This window comes from Notolepis coatsorum (genome assembly GCF_963971535.1).
Source record: "Notolepis coatsorum genome assembly, chromosome: 9".
In the NCBI taxonomy this organism is placed as follows: domain Eukaryota; kingdom Metazoa; phylum Chordata; class Actinopteri; order Aulopiformes; family Paralepididae; genus Notolepis; species Notolepis coatsorum.
In genome coordinates this window covers 81,640,489-81,659,700 of record NC_140173.1, presented here as the reverse complement: position 1 = coordinate 81,659,700, position 19,212 = coordinate 81,640,489, and the positions used below count along the sequence as shown (strand labels likewise).

Below are 19,212 nucleotides of genomic sequence, written 5' to 3'. Positions count from 1 at the left end.
TATTGGAAATACTTCTTAAACTGTTTTGTGTTGCCCTTTAAGGGTCTACACGTGGATTACCGAATGTTGTGAAAAAAACAACAACAAACTTCACTTTGACAGGCCGCTCCACCGATACCGACCTGTCAACAGGAGACAACAAACTTCACTTTGACAGGCCGCTCCACCGATACCGACCTGTCAACAGGAGACAACAAACAAAAAATAAAGAATAAAAAATCATCTCATTGCGCTTAACAGGACAGCAAACAGGGAAACAAAAATCAGCACATTTCCCTGGTACCATCACAGCGCCCATCTCCTTTCAAAATGGCGTCACAAAAATAACATGGTCAGGATCCAAAATGGTGTCAGTAAAAATAACATCAACAGGACCCAAAATGGTGTCACTCAAATTAGAACTTTGGTAACGGCCGGAACAGTAATTTTCCTCAGAGGTATCGCCTCTGGGAAACGGGTGGAACCACACATAATTGTTAACATGTATTGATTTCCTGCTCTTATTTTAGGCAGATGACAGAGACATGTTCAAAAGGTTGCCCCATGTCCGGAATGGAGCGCAGGGGAGCTGGATGCACCCCCTGATTTGGCGTCCCCACTATTACAAGTTTTAGCAATACCTAAATGGCCAGACCACACATGTTCATGTGCCAACATGTTCATGTGCCAACATGTTCATGTGCCAACACGTGATGTCTATATACCATTGGCAACACAATTTGACGCTTTGTATTCCAGTCTTCCCCACACCTCAAGTCTGCAACACCCGGTCTAGGTGTGCAACACCCCCTCCTCTATCACAAAGGTCTGTTTCCTACTAGCAGTAGCACTGGCCACTGCCGCAAAACAACTTGATAGGGAGGAATCACTGTGCTTAGTAGTGATCAATGCTTGACGTGTCAGTGGCACTGGTACGTCAGCAAACTTGGGAATTACCAGCTTCCCCTGAACGCTACTTACAGCAACCTTTTCCATCTCTCCAATAGATGGCCCCCTGTCCTCAGCGAGAGCCTCGCCACAGACAGAGTCACTCAACGTCAAAGCTTGAGTTTGCTTCCTCTCCTGTGCCCTGGTGACAGCACAAGTAGAAAAAACATTGGGGTGATTTTTTATCAATTCATCACACAACAAGTCAGTCAATGGAGCGCTTTCAACCTCCAACACAGGGATCACACTCTCCCCAGCAATATCGTTCCCCATGATAAACTCAACCCCCTCCACAGGGAAACATGGGCGAACGGCGACAGGAAAACAACCTGTGATCAGATCGGACTGTACATGCACCTTATGCAACGGTGCGCGCATACACCCCATTCCAATACCTCTCACCATCGCACTAGACTGACAGTAAGAGTTTTCATTCAGCTGTAAGACATCAGCCAGGATGAATGACTGAGAACCTCCTGTATCACGGAGTATTCTCACCTTTTGTTGGTCACAGACGTCACCCGACAGTGACACACAACCATCAAACATAAAGGGTTTAAAACAGCTATTACTTTCTTTCTCCAGAGAGCTACTCTGGTCAGAACATGACACTGTACCAATCAACCCCACACCTTTGGTTTCTGGGCTGACCCTCTTTTCTCCTGTCACTTCCTCAGCGTATGACATCCTTTTACCATATGGCCTGTCTTTTTACAATAATTACACACCACTGGTCTCTTAGACAGCGGTGAGCGTGGCTGGAACGCTGACTCACGAGGAGTGAATGAGCCGCCTCCAACACATACATCAGGACGTACAGAAACATGTTTGTGTGACCATTCAAACTCATCTGCCAAAATCGCAGCCTGTCGGAGTGTTGACACCCTCTGCTCATTTAAATAGTTCACAGTTCGGTCTGGCAGGTAGGCTTTGAACGGCTCAATAAGTACCAATTCACTCAATGATGCAAAGTCCTTTACCTCACCCGCAGAACACCACTGAGCAAAATTAAGTCTCTCCTCCCGGGAGAAATCAACATGGGACTGGGAAGGAGACTTACGGCGGTTGCGAAAATGCTGCCTGTATGCTTCTGGTACTAGTTCGTACACACGCAATACAGCGCTTTACAAACGCTCATAGTTCAAGCCGTCATCCACTGACAACGCGGCATGTGCTTCTTGTGCCTTCCCTGTGAGCCTGCATTGCAACATAATTGCCCACATGCCCACTGGCCAACACAGAGCCTGCGCGATGCGTTCAAACACAGTAAAAAACAACTCCACTTCAGAAAAAGGGGAACCAAGGACATATGCTGGCTAATATCAAAGGGTGCCTGGAAGTCGGAAAGTACTGGAGAGGAAGTGGCGCTACGTCTAGCGTCACCACACTCCAACTCTAGTTTCCTCATCGCCAATTGAAATTCCCTATCAGCCGCCTTCTCCTCTTTGTCCCTCTCTCTGTCTCTCTCTCTGTTTCTGTCCTGCCTGTCTCTCTCCTCCTTTCTCTCTTCCCAGTTTCTCTCCTCCTTTCTCTCTTCTCTGTCTCTCTCCTCCTTCCTCTCTTCTCTATCCTCCATGCGCAAAGCCGCCCTCTCCTCTAGACAGGCTAAACGCAGCTCAGCGCTCAGTGCGCTCAACTCACCAGCAGAAGTAACACTAGTATGTTCTGAACCTAGTGCAGAGTCAACACCATCAAGATCCGACACACCAACATCCTGATCACAAACCTCCATAGCTCTACTCTCTACCACAGAATACAGTTATGAAAGAAAGTACACTCCCGTAGCAACACACAATACTACCCAACAAATCAGACTTCAATAAGCCCTACAAAATAGCCACTCACCTATAGTACTCAATAATGTCCCTGTGCAACACTTAACAGCCACATTCTGCAGTATGACAACCTAACCAATTCGATTTAATATCCACATCTAACATTCATGAAAATAATAAATGTTGGTTCTAACCACCTAACTAGGATCACCTGGGTAACACTAACTACCCCGACTAAACTACTCCCCTAGCGGGATGAGGACTACACATATCTTCAGCCGCTTACCAATTTCATTGCACGCTCCACCGGAATAGACGACGCGTGCCCCCTCCCCTAACCAAGCAGGTGATCCACCCTTTACCTATGTGGAAAAAAATTTAATGGTTAAGAGCATAACTTACAAAAACGGTTTACAACAGTCAAGTGTGCAGCACAAAAATATGGATATATAATAATATAACTTACCAAATGAAAAGACGCAACCTACCTGACATGCTCCAATCGACAAGTCCACATGTCACATAACAACAAGGAACTATACAATTGTGCAAACTAACGAGCCCCCATGTCATGTACAAAGGTCTGATGACCACATAGAATAGAAACTGGAGCAGGCTGCACATGAAAAAAACAGCCCCTCTCAGTAGATGCTTTTAAAGCACAGTCCCGGGCAGGTAGGAAACAACACAAATGCGCTTTCAAAAGGTAAATGATATTTATTATCTGTGGCAGGAATTCAAACCTCCACATGCAATATGTATATATAAAGAAGGGAAAAAACAACCCACAAACAATTAACAAACAGGGAGAAGGGTAAGGGGAGAACATACAAGTAATATAGGTAAAACACAAGTGTTGGCAAGGGCCAACACAGTATAAAGTTCCCTTGGGGAAACAGTGGCAAAAATTGCCTAAAAGCCAACAATATGTAAATAGATAGCAATCCCTTAACAGGGAAGAAAATAGGCACAAAGGCCAACTACATATACAAACCCACACAAAGTGGAAACAAAGGGCAGTATAAATATATATGTGAAGATCCACTTAAAAGTGGTAAACGGCACAGAGGCCAACAATATATATAAAGCCACACACAGTGGAAAACAAGGGCAACCTCCAAACGCTCTGGTCACTGGCAACTGACGCAGCATGAGGCGCCAGGATGTGTGTGTGCTGTCAGGTATTTGTCCACCCGTCCCTCTCGAGGTGATTGCCATCAGCTGTCATTCATTAGGCAATCAGCACTCTTCAGTGTAGGGACGGGCGGCACCTGACAGAGAAAGAGAAAGGGACAGCATTAGCTATCATGACACACACACACATCACATACAAAACATAATACATTTACATATACTAACCTGATGTTCAGATGGTGTCATAAATACTGTAATAATGGTAATGACCAACCCACGTACCCATGTACATCACACTTGGTAAAACCCAATGTGAGAAACCTTGGGGTCTTATTTGACTCAATTTCAACAAGCAAGTAAGATCAATAGTACAGTCCTGTTTCTTCCAACTGCGCATCATTTAAAAAATCAAGTCCTTCCTCTCCCCCAGCGACCTTCATAAAGTCATCATCATGCTCATTATCTCACGACTGGACTACTGCAATTCCCTCTACTCTGGTCTCCCAGACAAAACCATCCTTCGCCTCCAGCGCATTCAAAATGCTGCTGCCAGGCTGGTCTCAGGCACCAGAATGAGGGACCACATATTCCCAGTCCTTGTCTCTCTCCACTGGCTCCCATTGAGAAAGAGAATCAACAAAAAAATTCTGCTATTCACCTACAAAGCCATCAATGGTCTTGCTCCGGCCTACATTGAGGAACTCTTGGTCCAACCCGTCAGCTCCAGGTCCCTCAGATCAAATGACCAACTGTGTCTGAGGGTCCTGCGGGCCAAACTGGTGACAAAGGGTTTCCGGGCCTTTGCAGTGATGGCGCCGACACTGTGGAATAAGCTCCCTCTCAAGATCAAGTCTGCCAACACCATACAGACATTCCTGACTCTTCTGTTCGATCAGCGCGGAAGACAGAGAAGGAATCAGATGGGATGATATTTTGATCTGGTGTTGATGGCTTCAACCATGTCTCCGTGAAACATAGGATGGTACAGTCCTTCACGTCCTGTTGGAATCTAATCCTTGCTCTGAGATCATCCATCTTGTTCTCCAGCGATCTAACATGCGCCAACAGAATCGATGGGATCGCCGGCCGGTAAGCAGAACTTTTTAGCCTATTTCTGATTCCACTTCTCCATCCTCTGTGCTTTTGTTTGAACGTCTTATCTCCGGTGGCCAATCTTGGCATAAAGTGTCGTTAAACTCCTCTCTCAGTCCGGAGTTTACGTCCATAAGTGACTGGCGGTATGACGTCCATGCCAGCGTAGTTTTTATAAAATAGGTATTAAAAATAAACACAATAACAAAAAATTCGCACAATCTCTGTGGTGCAAAACCGACGGCGACTGACCTGGGCAGCGCCATTGCTAACTGTGGACGGAGATAATTCTTGTTTTAAAAATAGTTCTGTATTAATGTGCACTGGGTCTTATGAGCAGTGAGCAGTGCAGCGCCCCGGCAGCCGACTCAGGCTGTAATGCCAGTACCTTGGTCAAGGACAGCGGTGGCAGGAGCCAGACTAGCAGCATGCATGTCTATTGGTCAAAGAGAGACAGAGAGAGAACATACATGTTTGCACATGCATGCATGTCTTGCCCGTGTGTGTGTGTGTGTGTGCGTGTGTGCGTGCGTGCGTGCGTGCGTGTGTGTGTGTGTGTGTGTGTGTCGTGCACTCGATATTCATAAGATGGGGATCAGGCAGTTCAAGAGAAGAAGGTGTGAGAGGAAGCGACCCGTGGCGCTTTGGGGAGGTGTGTGTGTGTGTGTGTGTGTGTGTGTGTGTGTGTGTGTGTGTGTGTGTGTGTGTAGACTGTAGAGCATCAGTGGGGCAGAGTGTCAGAGCTGGAGGAGGAAATACGAGGCACCAGGAGGTGTCAGGAGATCTGGGCTAGATGAGCACCCTAGTGAGCTGTCAATCACACACTGTCAGCAACCCCCCCCCCCCCCCCCCCACCCCCCCGACCTACCCACCCTCCAGACCCCCACCTCATTCCTCCCACAACTATTGATTTATTCATCCCTCTCCTCTCTTCTTTCTGCCTTGGAATCCCCCCCGCCCCCCCTTGCCCCATGTCTCTGAGTCAAACCTCCTTTCCTTGGTCCTGCTGCCTTTTAATTCACGCACGCACGCACGCACGCACGCACGCACACACACACACACACACACACACATACACATACACATACACATACACACACACACACACACACACACACGATTAAATTAAGCCACACCCTCTCTCTCTTTCTCTCTTTCATCTATGTAGCTCTTGGTATTCTTTGGTCATAACTTAACCCTCCGTCTGCCACACATGGGTCTAAATATTGACATATGTGTCTCGGCTCATGGACACGCTGCATTAAAAGCTCTTGCTCTGATGGAAATAAACAGACGTGCACACAAACGCACGCACACACACACACACACCCACACACACACACGCACACACACACAGATACGCACGCACGCACACACAAACACACATACAAACACACACCCAGTAAAAACGTACACATGTACACACACGGTTTGACTCTTAATGAGGAGAGTGAGATAAAGAAGTAGCGAGGGAGAGAGAGAGAGAGCAAGAGAGAGAGAGAAGGCTAAAGGTCTTGGATTTGTTTTCCTTCATCACTAGGCCTCTGGTGTCTCTCCAGCATATCGATGGCGGCTGCATGAAGGGTCCACCTTCACTGATCTTTAACAGCATCCTATTGATTTCCCAGCATCACCCTGTGGACTGACTGGAGCTCAGAGCAGGGCGATGGGAGCTCTACGTGAGCTGGCTGACTGGAGCTCAGAGCAGGGCGATGGGCAGGACTGTTACGCCTGCATGTGGAGAATGGCATTATGGTCAGAGGCACATTCCTCAGCTGGTCACTGTGCTCCCAGCCATCTGCTTTTATAAGGGCCATAGGTAGAGGAACACTCAGAGAGGAGAGGGGGGGGGGGTAGAGAGAGAGAGAGGGAGGTGGAGAGAAAGAGAGGGAGATGTAGAGTGAGGGAGGGAGGTGGGGAGAGAGAGGGAAGGAGGTGGAGAGAGAGAGGTAGAGAGAGGGAGAGGTGGAGAGAGAGAGAAGTAGAGGGGGAGAGAGAGAGAGAGAAGGTGGTGGAGAGGGAGAGGTAGAGAGAGGGAGGTGGAGAGAGAGAGGTAGAGAGAGGGAGAGGTGGAGAGAGAGAGAAGTAGAGGGGGAGAGAGAGAGAGAGAGAAGGTGGTGGAGAGGGAGAGGTAGAGAGAGGGAGGTGGAGAAAGAGGGAGGGAGGTGGAGAGAGAGAGGCATGAGAGAGAAAAAGTTAAGTGAATGGGGGTGCATTGTAAACCGTTAGGGCGGGATCCACTAAGAATGGATTGCGCAGTGGAAATTGCACCCTTCACTGTGCAGGGTTTGCGCCCGGTAACTGCTCCGTCTTTGCAAACTATATCCACTAAGGACATTGCGAGGATGAGATACCAGCGCAGACACGCTTATTATGTGTGAAGTTTGCTCCTGATCTGCTCCAGCGCATTTGGCTCGCGGAGCAGTCTGCACTCCTGACAGCGCTGTTGGCAGATATCAGGAAGGGGAAAAATAAGCCCGAAATGAGGCATAGACACAAAATACAAATTAAGCAAGCGAAATACAAAATACGAAATGAATGGAATACTCATTTCGTATTGTATTTCGTTTACTTCGTAATGTATAGAGCTTGCTTAATTAGTATTTTCATGACACATTGCATCCTGTGTTTTTGTCACTATCTTTCGTCATTGCATATGTTTGTAATGTCGTATTCCAATTACATTTGTCACTTATAATTGTACTATATTCTATTGTGCTATATTTAATTTAGTTTATATCCCATTTCATTGTATTCAATCTCTTTATTAAGTTGTAAAGCCCTGGCCTATATTTGATTTCATAATTATATTCTATTCTATTGTGCTTAACTTAGTACAGGACGAAATGTAAGGTGGCATAGTCAGTCGCTTATAGCGTTCACTGCCAGACTTGGAGCAAATCACGCCACTTTGCGAAGGCTATCTCGGCCTGGAGCTGCATATTTCTCGAACAAATCATATACCGTTTATAAGATCTATTTTCTGGTGTTCCAACGAAACCTCAATCAACAAAATTCGTCAATAGATTCTGGCTATACAGGACGAAATGTAAGGGAGCGTCCTTATTGCATAATACTACTGTACTATACTATAACTAGTCCCGCGGCAACACACCCCTCTTGACAATTTAGGCACTGTGCCAGAGAAGATATTTTATAATTGATGAATATTTTGAGTGAGCGAGTTGTATTTAATGTTTAGATAGGATAATAGAACATGCATGATCATATACTCCAGAATAAATGTTTCATTGGCCTGCTTCCAGTGTCTAATCCTCATGGACCCAATGAAACGTTATAAATGAAAAGTTTATTCTGGAGCATAAGTGTGCGGTGGTACAATTGGAACGTGAGTGCAGTCAATAATGATAATAATAATAAACTTATTTATATAGCACCTTTCATACACGGATTGCAGTTCAAAGTGCTTTATATAATGAATACATAATAAAACAAGTAGCAAATAAAAGTTGCATCATGATGCAAAATCTAAATCAATCAATCAATAACGCCGACAACATTGGGAAAGCCGACAACGTTAAATAACAATATTTAAATGATAAATACGATTGCATGGGATCTCTGGTTGGCATGGGGTGGCTGGCTCAATATCATCCTTGATTTGATCCACAGTGATATTCTCCTTCGAAATATTCTTTCGCGGTCACGCCTGGCATTACGATGCCTGCGTCTGGCAACAATTACTGCTGCCATGATCACCTGTGACGCTGGCAGTGATGCTGGCATGATGCCTCTTTATAGCGCTTAGGGATTTGCGCTTATTTACCACCATGTCTGTGAAGACGGTAGGTGTGGCCTTTGTGGATATGGAGCAGATTTGGACGAGGCTCATTTACATAGAAAGGGGACATGTTCCGCCCATATTACCTAATTTAAATATGCGCCAATTGCACCCGACGCAACGCTGACGGAACGCAGTTGCCACCTCATTTCACCCGTTGCACGTCCTTTGTGGATACCAAACAGAGTTTCAGAGCGATATGCACCGGCTTTGCGTCGGAAAAAGCCGCGCAAACCCTTTGTGGATCCCGCCCTAAGTCTTAATAACCTGTGGCAAAAGTACAGCACGATGTGCTGTGATTGGTATTAGAGAGACCCTTGCTCATGTGGTTATACTTATAACGCAAACCACACACACACACACACACACACACACACACACACACACACACACACACACACACACACACACACATAATGACACTGCAAACTAAAGAGTGGCCATGCGCAGCACGAACATGGCCTCTCACCCCTCCAATTAAGGTCTCACTTCTTCTGGTCAGCTCATGCTGTGAAGGGAGCCCAGCTCTGTGTGTGTGTGTGTGTGTGTGTGTGTGTGTTTGTGTGTGAGCGCGTGTGTGTGCGTGCGTGTTTGTGTGTGAGCGTGTGTTAGTGTGCCTGGGAGTGTTTCGTCCATCATGGCAGTTTGCGGGTATCAGTGTGAGTGGTGGTATCAGGGTGTATGTGTGCGTGTTTATGTATTCTGAGTGTGCAGGCTTGGAAGTAGAGAGGTCAGCCCCCTCCCTGCACCATGTGCAGCTGTGAACGGGTCATTGAGTTTCGTGTCTGGGCTGAACTGAGGTCCAGCTCATTGGCCTGAGGTGGTGTGTCTTTCTGGCCAGAGCTGTGTGTGTGTGTGTGTGTGTGTATGTGTGTGTGTGTGTGTGTGTGTGTGTGTGTGTGTGTGTGTGTGTGTGTGTGTGTGTGTGTGTGTGTGTGTGTGTGTGTGTGTGTGTGTGAGAGTAGAGAAATGTACTATTTCTAGAGTTCATCTCGTCTCTCTATCGTCGCAGAACAGATTCATGCACTACAGGTATGGAATCAAGGTGCATGCTGTGTATTTAACATGGAAAAATACAGCCCCATCATGACACTGTGTATCAATGCTCAGCAGAATTGACTTATGTCAAACCCCGCCCTCTTTTCTTGATCCTCCAACCACAATTGTTGTGAGCGGGGATCAAGAAAAGTGGGCCTGGCTTGACATAAGGTAAATTGTGATTTTGTAACAATAATACAGTAAATAATCCGGCACCCACATTCAATACTTCTACACAGTACTAAAATACTAATTTCCCTTGTAAAGGTATTTCCCCCGGTGCCATAGTTTAGTAATGAATCCTAGTTCAACAACCAGGATTACCACGTGGCTTCTAGTAGACTTTGAAATCACGAGCGTGCGTGTCAAAATAAATGCTCATCTCATGTACTCGCGTAATCCTTTGAAAACCGCAGATCTATTTTTCAACGGTTTTGACGGGAACATAATGAAAACGTCTAAATGGTAAAAAAAAAAAGCAACATTGTCCTACACTGGCTGTTGGCAGCAGCAGCCGCATCAGCTTGGTTCTGCAACAGCAGTCTCTCCCTGAAGCGTTCCAGGTGCTGCACACGCAGCCATCTGTTCCCCATGTGCACCGGCACTTTGTCACTGGAACGTGTGCAGTGGAACTTCAAAAATACAAACTTTTCACTTTGTATTGTTTGAACGTGCCGCGATTGATTCTTACAACTGCTCTGGGGGCAGAGCATGAGATGCCAATGTGGTAATAAAACATTGCATCTGAATCCTCGATTCTCAAACTATTTCCTCAGAGTAGTCAATGATTAATATGGCCTTGTGTATTGGTTTGATATCAAAATATTGTTATTCATTCGTTTCAATATTGACTCTGACCCAATATTCAATATTGTTCAAGTGACGTGAATAGTGATGAGGATACTGACGTAAGAGACTTCCTGCAGCATATCTGCATCATAATTTTCCACATAGTACTTTTCAAGTACAGTACATTTCCCCACTAAATCCCTCCACTTCTCTCATATCTTCCAGATTTAGGAGCTTTTCTTTTTATAACTGTAGGACTCTGAGAATCCCTTCAGATTAACTGCTAAGATTAGGAGCAAGAATACTATTTCTGTAGAAATCCCTGCTAAATTAGCCAGGTAGGAATAACTTCCCACCAGTTTAGGGATCTGTGAGTCAGTAAAGAGTTCATCCTTTGAACACCACCTCCTCCTCTGGGACCCCGAACCCCCCCCCCCCCCCCCCTCCACACACACGCACGCGCGCACACACACACACACACACACGCACACGCACGCACCCTACGAAGCCATATTGAAAATATCAAAAGGCCAAGACAGTTGTCCCGCACCATGTTACCACTTGGGAAGGTCCACCGCTGCCCCCTGGGGAATTGTGAACAAGCGCAGGATGACAGGTTCCCTCTCTGGCGCTCGCCAACCCAAATCTGGCTGTGCAGTCATCTGGAAGAGGGCCTATGCCACGACAAGGAGTGAGAGTGGGAGGGGGTGGATGGGAAGGGTAGGTGGGGGGTTGCTCGAGGGGTTGGGGGGCTCTGATACCTGTCTGGTTGCCACCTCGGGTCAGTGCTTCTTACGTGTGAGTGCACACCTGACACGTCTCTCTCTCTCTCTCCATCTCATCTTTCTCTCTGACATCCCTTCCTCTCGTCTCCCTCTCTCTTTCCCTTTTCCTCTCTCTGCCCCCCACCACCCACCCCCACCCCCAAATCCTCCAGGATGCGTTTGAGGTGCTGGCGGAGAGCTGTGAGTTCAGCGAGAACGAGGGGCCATGCCTGGCCTTCAGAAGAGCTGCCTCGCTGCTGAAGAGCCTGCCCAGGGCGGTGCGATGTCTGGGGGCCACGCGGGGTCTTCCATGCCTGGGGGAGCACACCAAAGCAGTGATGGAGGTAAGTCACTGCCCCTGGGACCCTGCTGCTGCCCTGATCACACCCAGCACTCCCAGCCCACAGCCAAACAGCCGCAGGCATGCATTCAGGGTACATATACTGTACATGGAGGCCTGATTGGACACACATGCACATATATATATACACACACACGCACGCACGCACGCACACACACACACACACACGCGCACACACACGCACGCACGCACACACACACACACATGCACACGCACACGCACACGCACACACACACACACACACACACACACACACACACACTTGTGTGCACACAGACACAAGAGTGGCAGCTGCAGCCTACACAAGGCAAACATTGTAATACACATACATACACACAGACACAGAAGAACAAGAACAAGAACACACATCAACAACAACAGCACCACACAAGCCCCTCTTATGCATCTCCTTGGGAAAGAAATGTCATATCGGGATTCAGGTCACTTAATAATAATAATAATAATAATAATAGATTTCATTTATATAGCACACTTTAAACTCAGTGAGCTCTCAAGGTGCTTCATAGCAGAAGGAAAATAACATTTTAAATAAAATAAAAGGTTTAAAACATGAAAACATTCAAATGAATAAAATAAAAACATAAGAATAACAAGGTTTAAAACATAAAAACATTTAAAATGAATGAAATTAAAAACATAAAACATAGGATCAGATAAAAAAACAGGCCCTAGTGGAAGGCCGAGTAAAATAAATGGGTTTTAAGGCGGGCCTTGAAGGCAGCAAGGGAGACTGAGGCCTTGATGGACCCTGGCAGCTGATTCCACATGTGGCGCGGCCCCAGTGTGGAAAAAGCACGGTGCCCCATGGTTGACAGCCTAGTGCGTGGGATGGCGAGGAGGTTTTGGCTGCCAGACCTGAGTGACCTGGATGCAGGTTGAGGGGAGAGGAGGTCCTGGAGATAGGTCGGGCCGGAGTGGTTTATGGTCGGACCAGCAGGAGAACCTTGAAGTTGATCCGCTGGTTTATTGGCAGCCAGTGAAGGGAATGGTGATGTGTTGTGTTTACCGGGTTCTGTTATGGACGTACTGTAACCTCTGGATGGTTTTGCCAGCAGAGAGTTACAGTAGTTGATGCAGGAACTGACAAATGCATGGACCAGTTTTTCGGCATCAGACTGGGAGAGTGAGGGTCTGAGTTTGGAGATGTTCCTCAGGTGGTAGAAGGAGGTTCGACAGACTGTTTTTATGTGCGCATCGAATGATAGTGATGAGTCCAACTTTACACACAGGCTGGTGACAAGTGAGGAGAGGGGGATGGAGTGATTGTCAATGGTGATATGGGTGATACCGGCCTGTTTGGTTTGATGGGGGGTGCCGATGAGGATGGCTTCGGTCTTACTGCCATTGAGCTGCAGGGAGTTACAACTCATCCAATGGCGTTTGTCATCAAGGCAACTGGTAGCCCAAGTGAGAGCCAGGTGTGAGTCAGGGGAGCAGTGTGCGAACCATACCATGGTCTTCGCGGGAGCTAATTATTTTTCTAATAACTACACGAATACACTAATAAAAAGCTAATAAAAAGCAAAGGGCGAACTGTGGTGTCAGGCAATAACTATATATATAATTAATATACAATAAAGCGCTTCATCCCAGCACTACCAGCGCTCCGCCAGCGTTTTTCAGCTGAAAATATGCGGTAGGTGGATGCAAGCCCATAGGCTATAGGTATGAGTAATGTTACAGAACCACACATAGTCCACACCACACAGGTGTCTGCATGCATGATGAAGACGCACATATTGAAATACACATGCTCAGATTAACCCCTCTGATCCAACACTCAAATTCACACACAACAGTCCTATTTACACATAAACACACGGATGAACCAATACCGAACAACAAGTCCACGATAAGCACATCGAGTCTAACATTATTATAGTAGGCAAATGCAACATTATCGCCACCCACCTGATGGTGAAGATCTGCCCAATTCTCAAAATCTGCATGTCACATTAGTATAGTCCCCGCAGCAGGCTGCTTCGCCTTCTTTGTAAAACCAAAATTGGTTAGAATTAGAAGGCTTACTTCTTTGATATTTCGTTTAACTTTCGACGTTATCCTGAATACCTGTATTTTTTTTTGATTTGTGCCTGCAGGCTGCAGCGCCACCACGCTCCGAATGGTAAACGCAAGAATAGCATGCATGTTGCCATATATTACGAGTAGCCGCAACCCCATAGATTTATGCTCTTGTCTATTACGGTGAATTATTGCGCAAATCATTAATCATACATCAAAATAGCCTAATTTTATTATTATACACGATGATGACAATACAGAAAATTACAGAAAAATTTGAAATGCATGGCAAAAATAGCATTTATTGTCAGTATTTTAGAGACCCCCCAAAAATTCACAAATCATGTTTTCAGGGGGGCTGATGTCTCATATAGGGGAGCCATGGCTCCCCCAGCTCCCCCATGGTTTGCACCCTGCAGGGGAGGTTAGTAAAGTTAGTAAACATCTCCTCGCCCCTCATTCCCTCTGGGCAGAAATCATCACTGGCTGTCAGGAAATGGAGAGAATGCAAAAGGCGCAGGTGTGCCCTGCAGCTCCACACACTAAACCTCATTCACACACTGAGGGTCTTCAAACAAGTGTCCAAATCAAGCCTCACTGTCACCACTCAGCACTAAGACATATTCATTATATAAAGCCGAAGATGAGGCCTGGGCAGACCCAATGACCCCTTAGAAGAAGAGGCTTTTATGTGACTCAGATGGTCTCAAAGTGTCTCACTGGTGCACCTCTCTGTAGAGAGAGCTAGAGAACAGGAGCTCAGACCAGGACAACATTAAAAAAATGTCAGATGATCCTCACTTTAAAATAGGCCATTTTAGGGTTATGTTTAGGGTTGGGTTATGGTTAGGTGTGTAGTGGCAAGGGTCAGGGGCTAGGGAATTCTGAACTCCAATGCCTATACCCAGGGGCGTAGCTGTCGATTCTGGGCCCCATGAAAGAATTTACTTGTGGGCCCCTAATCCTTGCGAGCGCGCGTTTTTGGCCATTTATTTATTGATGAAAACGCATAATATGGTTTTTACCTATACATTCGGATCAGCAGTTCAGCACCTGAACTGTTTGTGGGTGAGCCTAGTAAAGGATGTCGCATTGCGTTCATCTTCAATGAATGAACCAATGCAATAGTCTACCAAAGAACCTTGAGTCGCACTAGGCTAGGCATATTTTCCCCTATTCTTGTGACAATGTTTTCTGATACTCAACATACAAAAGCTGTTACTTGTCCTGTCTCTCTATAATCCCATCTCCCACACAAAGTCTACTCAAGCACACTATTAGGTTGACAGACACTTACATTTTGATGTGCTCTGTAGTATACAATCACTCCCTGCTTCGATATACACAGTACATTTTGCAGAGTAAATTTGACTCAAACTGAGTACATTTTACTCAAACTGAGTAAACCTTTTACGAAGCAGATTTTGATTTTGAACTGTTGCAGGCGGAGCAAACATTGGGGTGGAGGACGCCATCATCTACATGCTCCATAGAGCGTACACGCACCTGGAGAAGCCGCGCAGCTCAGTGAGGATTATGTTCTTTGATTTCTCCAGCGCCTTCAACACCATCCAGCCGCCACTGCTAGCGGAGAAGCTCTCTGCGATGCAGCTGGAGCACGGCTTGGTGGCCTGGATTAAGGACTACCTCACTGAGAGACCGCAGTACGTCAGACTAAAGGACAGTCAGTCTGACGTACTGGTGAGCAACACCGGCGCCCCCCAAGGAACTGTGCTGTCACCTTTCCTCTTCACCATCTATACCTCAGACTTCTGCCGCAACTCAAGCGGGTGCCACCTGCAGAAGTTCTCAGACGACTCCTCCATCGTAAGCTACATCACCGACGATGATGAGGAGGAGTACAGAGCCCTGGTGGAGAGCTTTGTGGGGTGGAGCGACAGCAACCACCTCCAACTCAACACCAGTAAGACCAAGGAGCTGGTGGTGGACTTCCGGATGGGCAAGAAGAGGCCCCCCCGATTCCCATCACCATCCGAGGGGTGGAGGTGGAGGTGGTGGACTCATATAAGTTCCTTGGGGTACACCTGAACAATAAACTGGACTGGTCGGATAACACAGAGGCCCTCTACAGGAAGGGACAGAGCAGGCTGTTCTTCCTGAGGAGACTCAGGTCCTTCAACGTGTGCAATAGATAAAAATGGTCATTTTACCAGTCTGTAGTGGCCAGTGTCCTCTTCTATGCTGTGGCATGCTGGGGAGGCTACATCAACTCAAGGGACACCAACAAGCTCAACAAGCTGGTGAGGAAGGCTAGCTCCGTGGTGCAAATCCAGCTACCTAGACTAGAGGTGATGGCAGAGAGGGGGATGAGAAGGAAGCTGGCTGCCATCATGGAGAACCCCTACCACCCCCTCTACGACAAGCTAGTCAAGATAAGAAGCACGTTCAGCCACAGACTCATACCCCCCCGACACTCAACTAACCGCCTCGGACAGTCCTTCATACCAGCGGCCATCAGGCTCCACAACAGTGGGCAGCGACTAGCGGCCTCCAGGCTCCACAACAGGGGGCAGCGACTGCTGCCAGACATTGACCTAGGACTAATAGGAACCCAAGGAGGACAATAACACTACCTTAGGCATACTGCACCTTAAGTGGATATTGTGATACTGTGAATAATGTATATTTCAGTGGATACTGTGATACTGTGAATAATGTCTATTTCAGTATGTAGCAGGGTGGACACCTTCGTCTTTGGGCCTGGAGCGTCAAACTGGAGGCCGGCAGTGGGAGTGGATGGGGCCCGGGATTTACCAACCTGGTCTGGTACTCTGGTCTTCCTCGCCTTTCCGGGGCGGTCAGCAGTACTCCCCAACTCGCTCTCACTTCCCCCAATACCTCCGTTAACCCTCCCACACCTAGTGACTGAATTAAAAATAAATAACTTAGTTCCTCCCGCAAGCAGTACCCTCCCTCGGTGACATTAGAAACCTTAATAGTGGAAAGGGGGAAGTTGGGTAGGAAGGGGTTAAATGCGTTAACGTTACCCACACCAAAAGGGTTAATAATAGACTCAGGAATGGACACGCACACAAGACTCCCATCTACATTCTTTACTGTTATTTGTACTGTTCAGCTACAAATAGTCAATAGTAAAGGGTGGTTCTATGTTTACTTCAGTTGTAATTCCATCTCTTGTAACACTTGTAAAATACACCCACACCGTATAGAAACAGGTATTGCCGACCCAAATATAATAGACTTCAATGTGCTTGACTCATCACCCACGTCTGGGTTAGTACCAGGGATAATACCTCTCTCAGGCTTTACTTATATAGTAGTGATAATACCTCTCTAAGGCTTTACTTATATAATGACATGTCGGTTACCTCCAAGAGGGAAATGGTTAAGTAGATGGGAAAGTAATATCAAAGAACAAACACGTTATCACACTCAAAGAAAATGAAAAAGGTGGGCCCACTTTACCAAACAAAAGTCCTATACTAATGCCGGCATGTAATGTTTATGGGGTACCCCTATGAACTGTAGTTAGCAACATTAGCTTCGCCGTAGGCCGTGCCACACTGTGTACTGTGCAATAGGATCTTGAGCACTGAAGCGCCAGTGTACTCAACCAAAATGGCGGCCTCGCCGCACCACCACTCGTCCGGGTGGTAAGATGGCGTCGAACGCTCCCGTCCCAGGAGCTAGCAAGCTGTGTTAGGCAGAGGGGGCAGTAGCGGGGCTGGAGGCGCGTGCTGGGTGATGGTGACCTCTGCTGGACGGGACGAACTCCCGTGCTAGGCTGCCGACCGCCGGTGCTGAGAAGATGTAGACTGCCGACGCTGACAGGCTGCTGGCTGCCGGTGCTGGGTTGACACGCTTTAATAATCTGGAGGCTACCTTAACTGAAGCTACTCTGTGGGTCCTAGACAGCCCTCCTGCTAGCCAAAACATGCAACAACGCACGGTGCCTCTAACCACCAGTTCTCTTCAGGCAACGCTTGCCGGCTACCTCGCTGGAGGGGATAACGTTAACATAAGCCAACTTGGCTATACCGCTTTCTTCTAGGATAACTCGTTGTATCACTAGGGTTATTCAGTGGGGATATTCAACACGCTACTACGCTTATATTTCTAGTATAACCCAGTAATATATTCAAGTTCAATACGTTCACCCGCGTGGTCCACTACGGGGCTCTTCCAACGACACAACCATTCAGGTCCAAGTCCAACGTCGAAGAGGCTGGTTCTCTCCACTTCCGTTTCAGTTGACTTGCTTCTCCTCCATCCCTCTCTTGTGCGCTCCGCCTGCCACCGCCGCCCCCTGCTGGTACCGCCAACTAGCCCCACAGGAAGAACTGGGTGAATTGAATATGATTCAGTTTAATGTTTATAATCCATATTCCAGCCGGTGAGAGAAGGAGAAACCCGCGTCATTGTTCAGGAGAATACCAATGGAAACTAGCTAATATGTCTTTGTGCACAAAGGGGAGATAAAAGGCAAGTCAGCACTTCTGAATAATAGTCGAATATTCAGGGTGCTACAAGTAGATAGTAAATTATAACACTACCTTATGCATACTGCACCTTATGTGACACTGTGAATACTGTGAATATATTTTTCAGTTAGTTAGATAGTAAATTATATTGACCTATTTGTTTACACTGCTTGTGTTGTTTTTACTACCTGTACCCCCCCCCCCTTCCCCCATGCTGCTATGATGCCTGAATTTCCCCAAGGGGATCAATAAAGGAATATCTTATCTTATCTTACTAGCTTTTTTGCTGTAGGGGCCGGGTTGCTGCCTTTCTCAGCAGAGTGCTAAAGCCCTACCTGTTACACGTGCAAGTAATTCAAGGAGGCGCAAGTGACAAGTGTTGAGCTATTGGACAATTCAGGATTCTTGGATACTGGTGGGGTCATGACCTTGCGCCCACCCCCTAAATGACACAATGATACCCAACCTTGAAAACCCTGTTGAAGTTAATGAACTGTAATGGACTGCAAGAAATCAACATGCACTGACTATCAACTTTATCTTCTGTCTATTTAATTGAAAATGACACCCAATACAGGAATGAACAAACAAAAAATCTCAACATTCTTTGACTTATTCAATTAAGATTTGAACAACACAAGGACAAAAGTATAAATTAACTGAAGATTTGAACACAATTATAAAACAATAAACTCTCAGGACATGAACACACTTACAGCAAACAATGAAAAATGTAGTGCTAGAGAACTATGCATCAGATAGTAATTGTTCACAATGTGGGCTGTAGCCTGTCAGCTTACTATAGGGAAACATCCCACAATCCTGTCATAGACTGGATTTGTATCCCTAAATCCCAAACGCCAATCGCCGGACCTTCTTGGTGGCAAAATCTTTTATGAGCTCTTTGAAATCAAGTGATAGAGCCAGCTTGCTTTCAATCGATAACATTGCAAGGCTGTTCAACCTCTCTTGCAACATGGTAGATCTTAAATAGTTCTTGATAAGTTTCAACTTACTAAATGAT

The 19,212-nt window shown here is 46.6% G+C and overlaps 1 protein-coding gene across 1 annotated transcript in view; it reads left to right on the top strand.

Moving 5' to 3' along the window:
• The window catches only part of dntt (deoxynucleotidyltransferase, terminal), a gene marked incomplete at its 3' end in the record, with an annotated part of 195,856 nt that overhangs the window by 25,264 nt on the left and 151,380 nt on the right, over positions 1 to 19,212 (top strand). Inside the window, exon 4 of the mRNA XM_084321927.1 lies at positions 11,486 to 11,665. Within this exon, the coding sequence (XP_084178053.1) occupies positions 11,486 to 11,665 (180 nt within the window). The remainder of the gene's footprint in view (positions 1 to 11,485; positions 11,666 to 19,212) is intronic.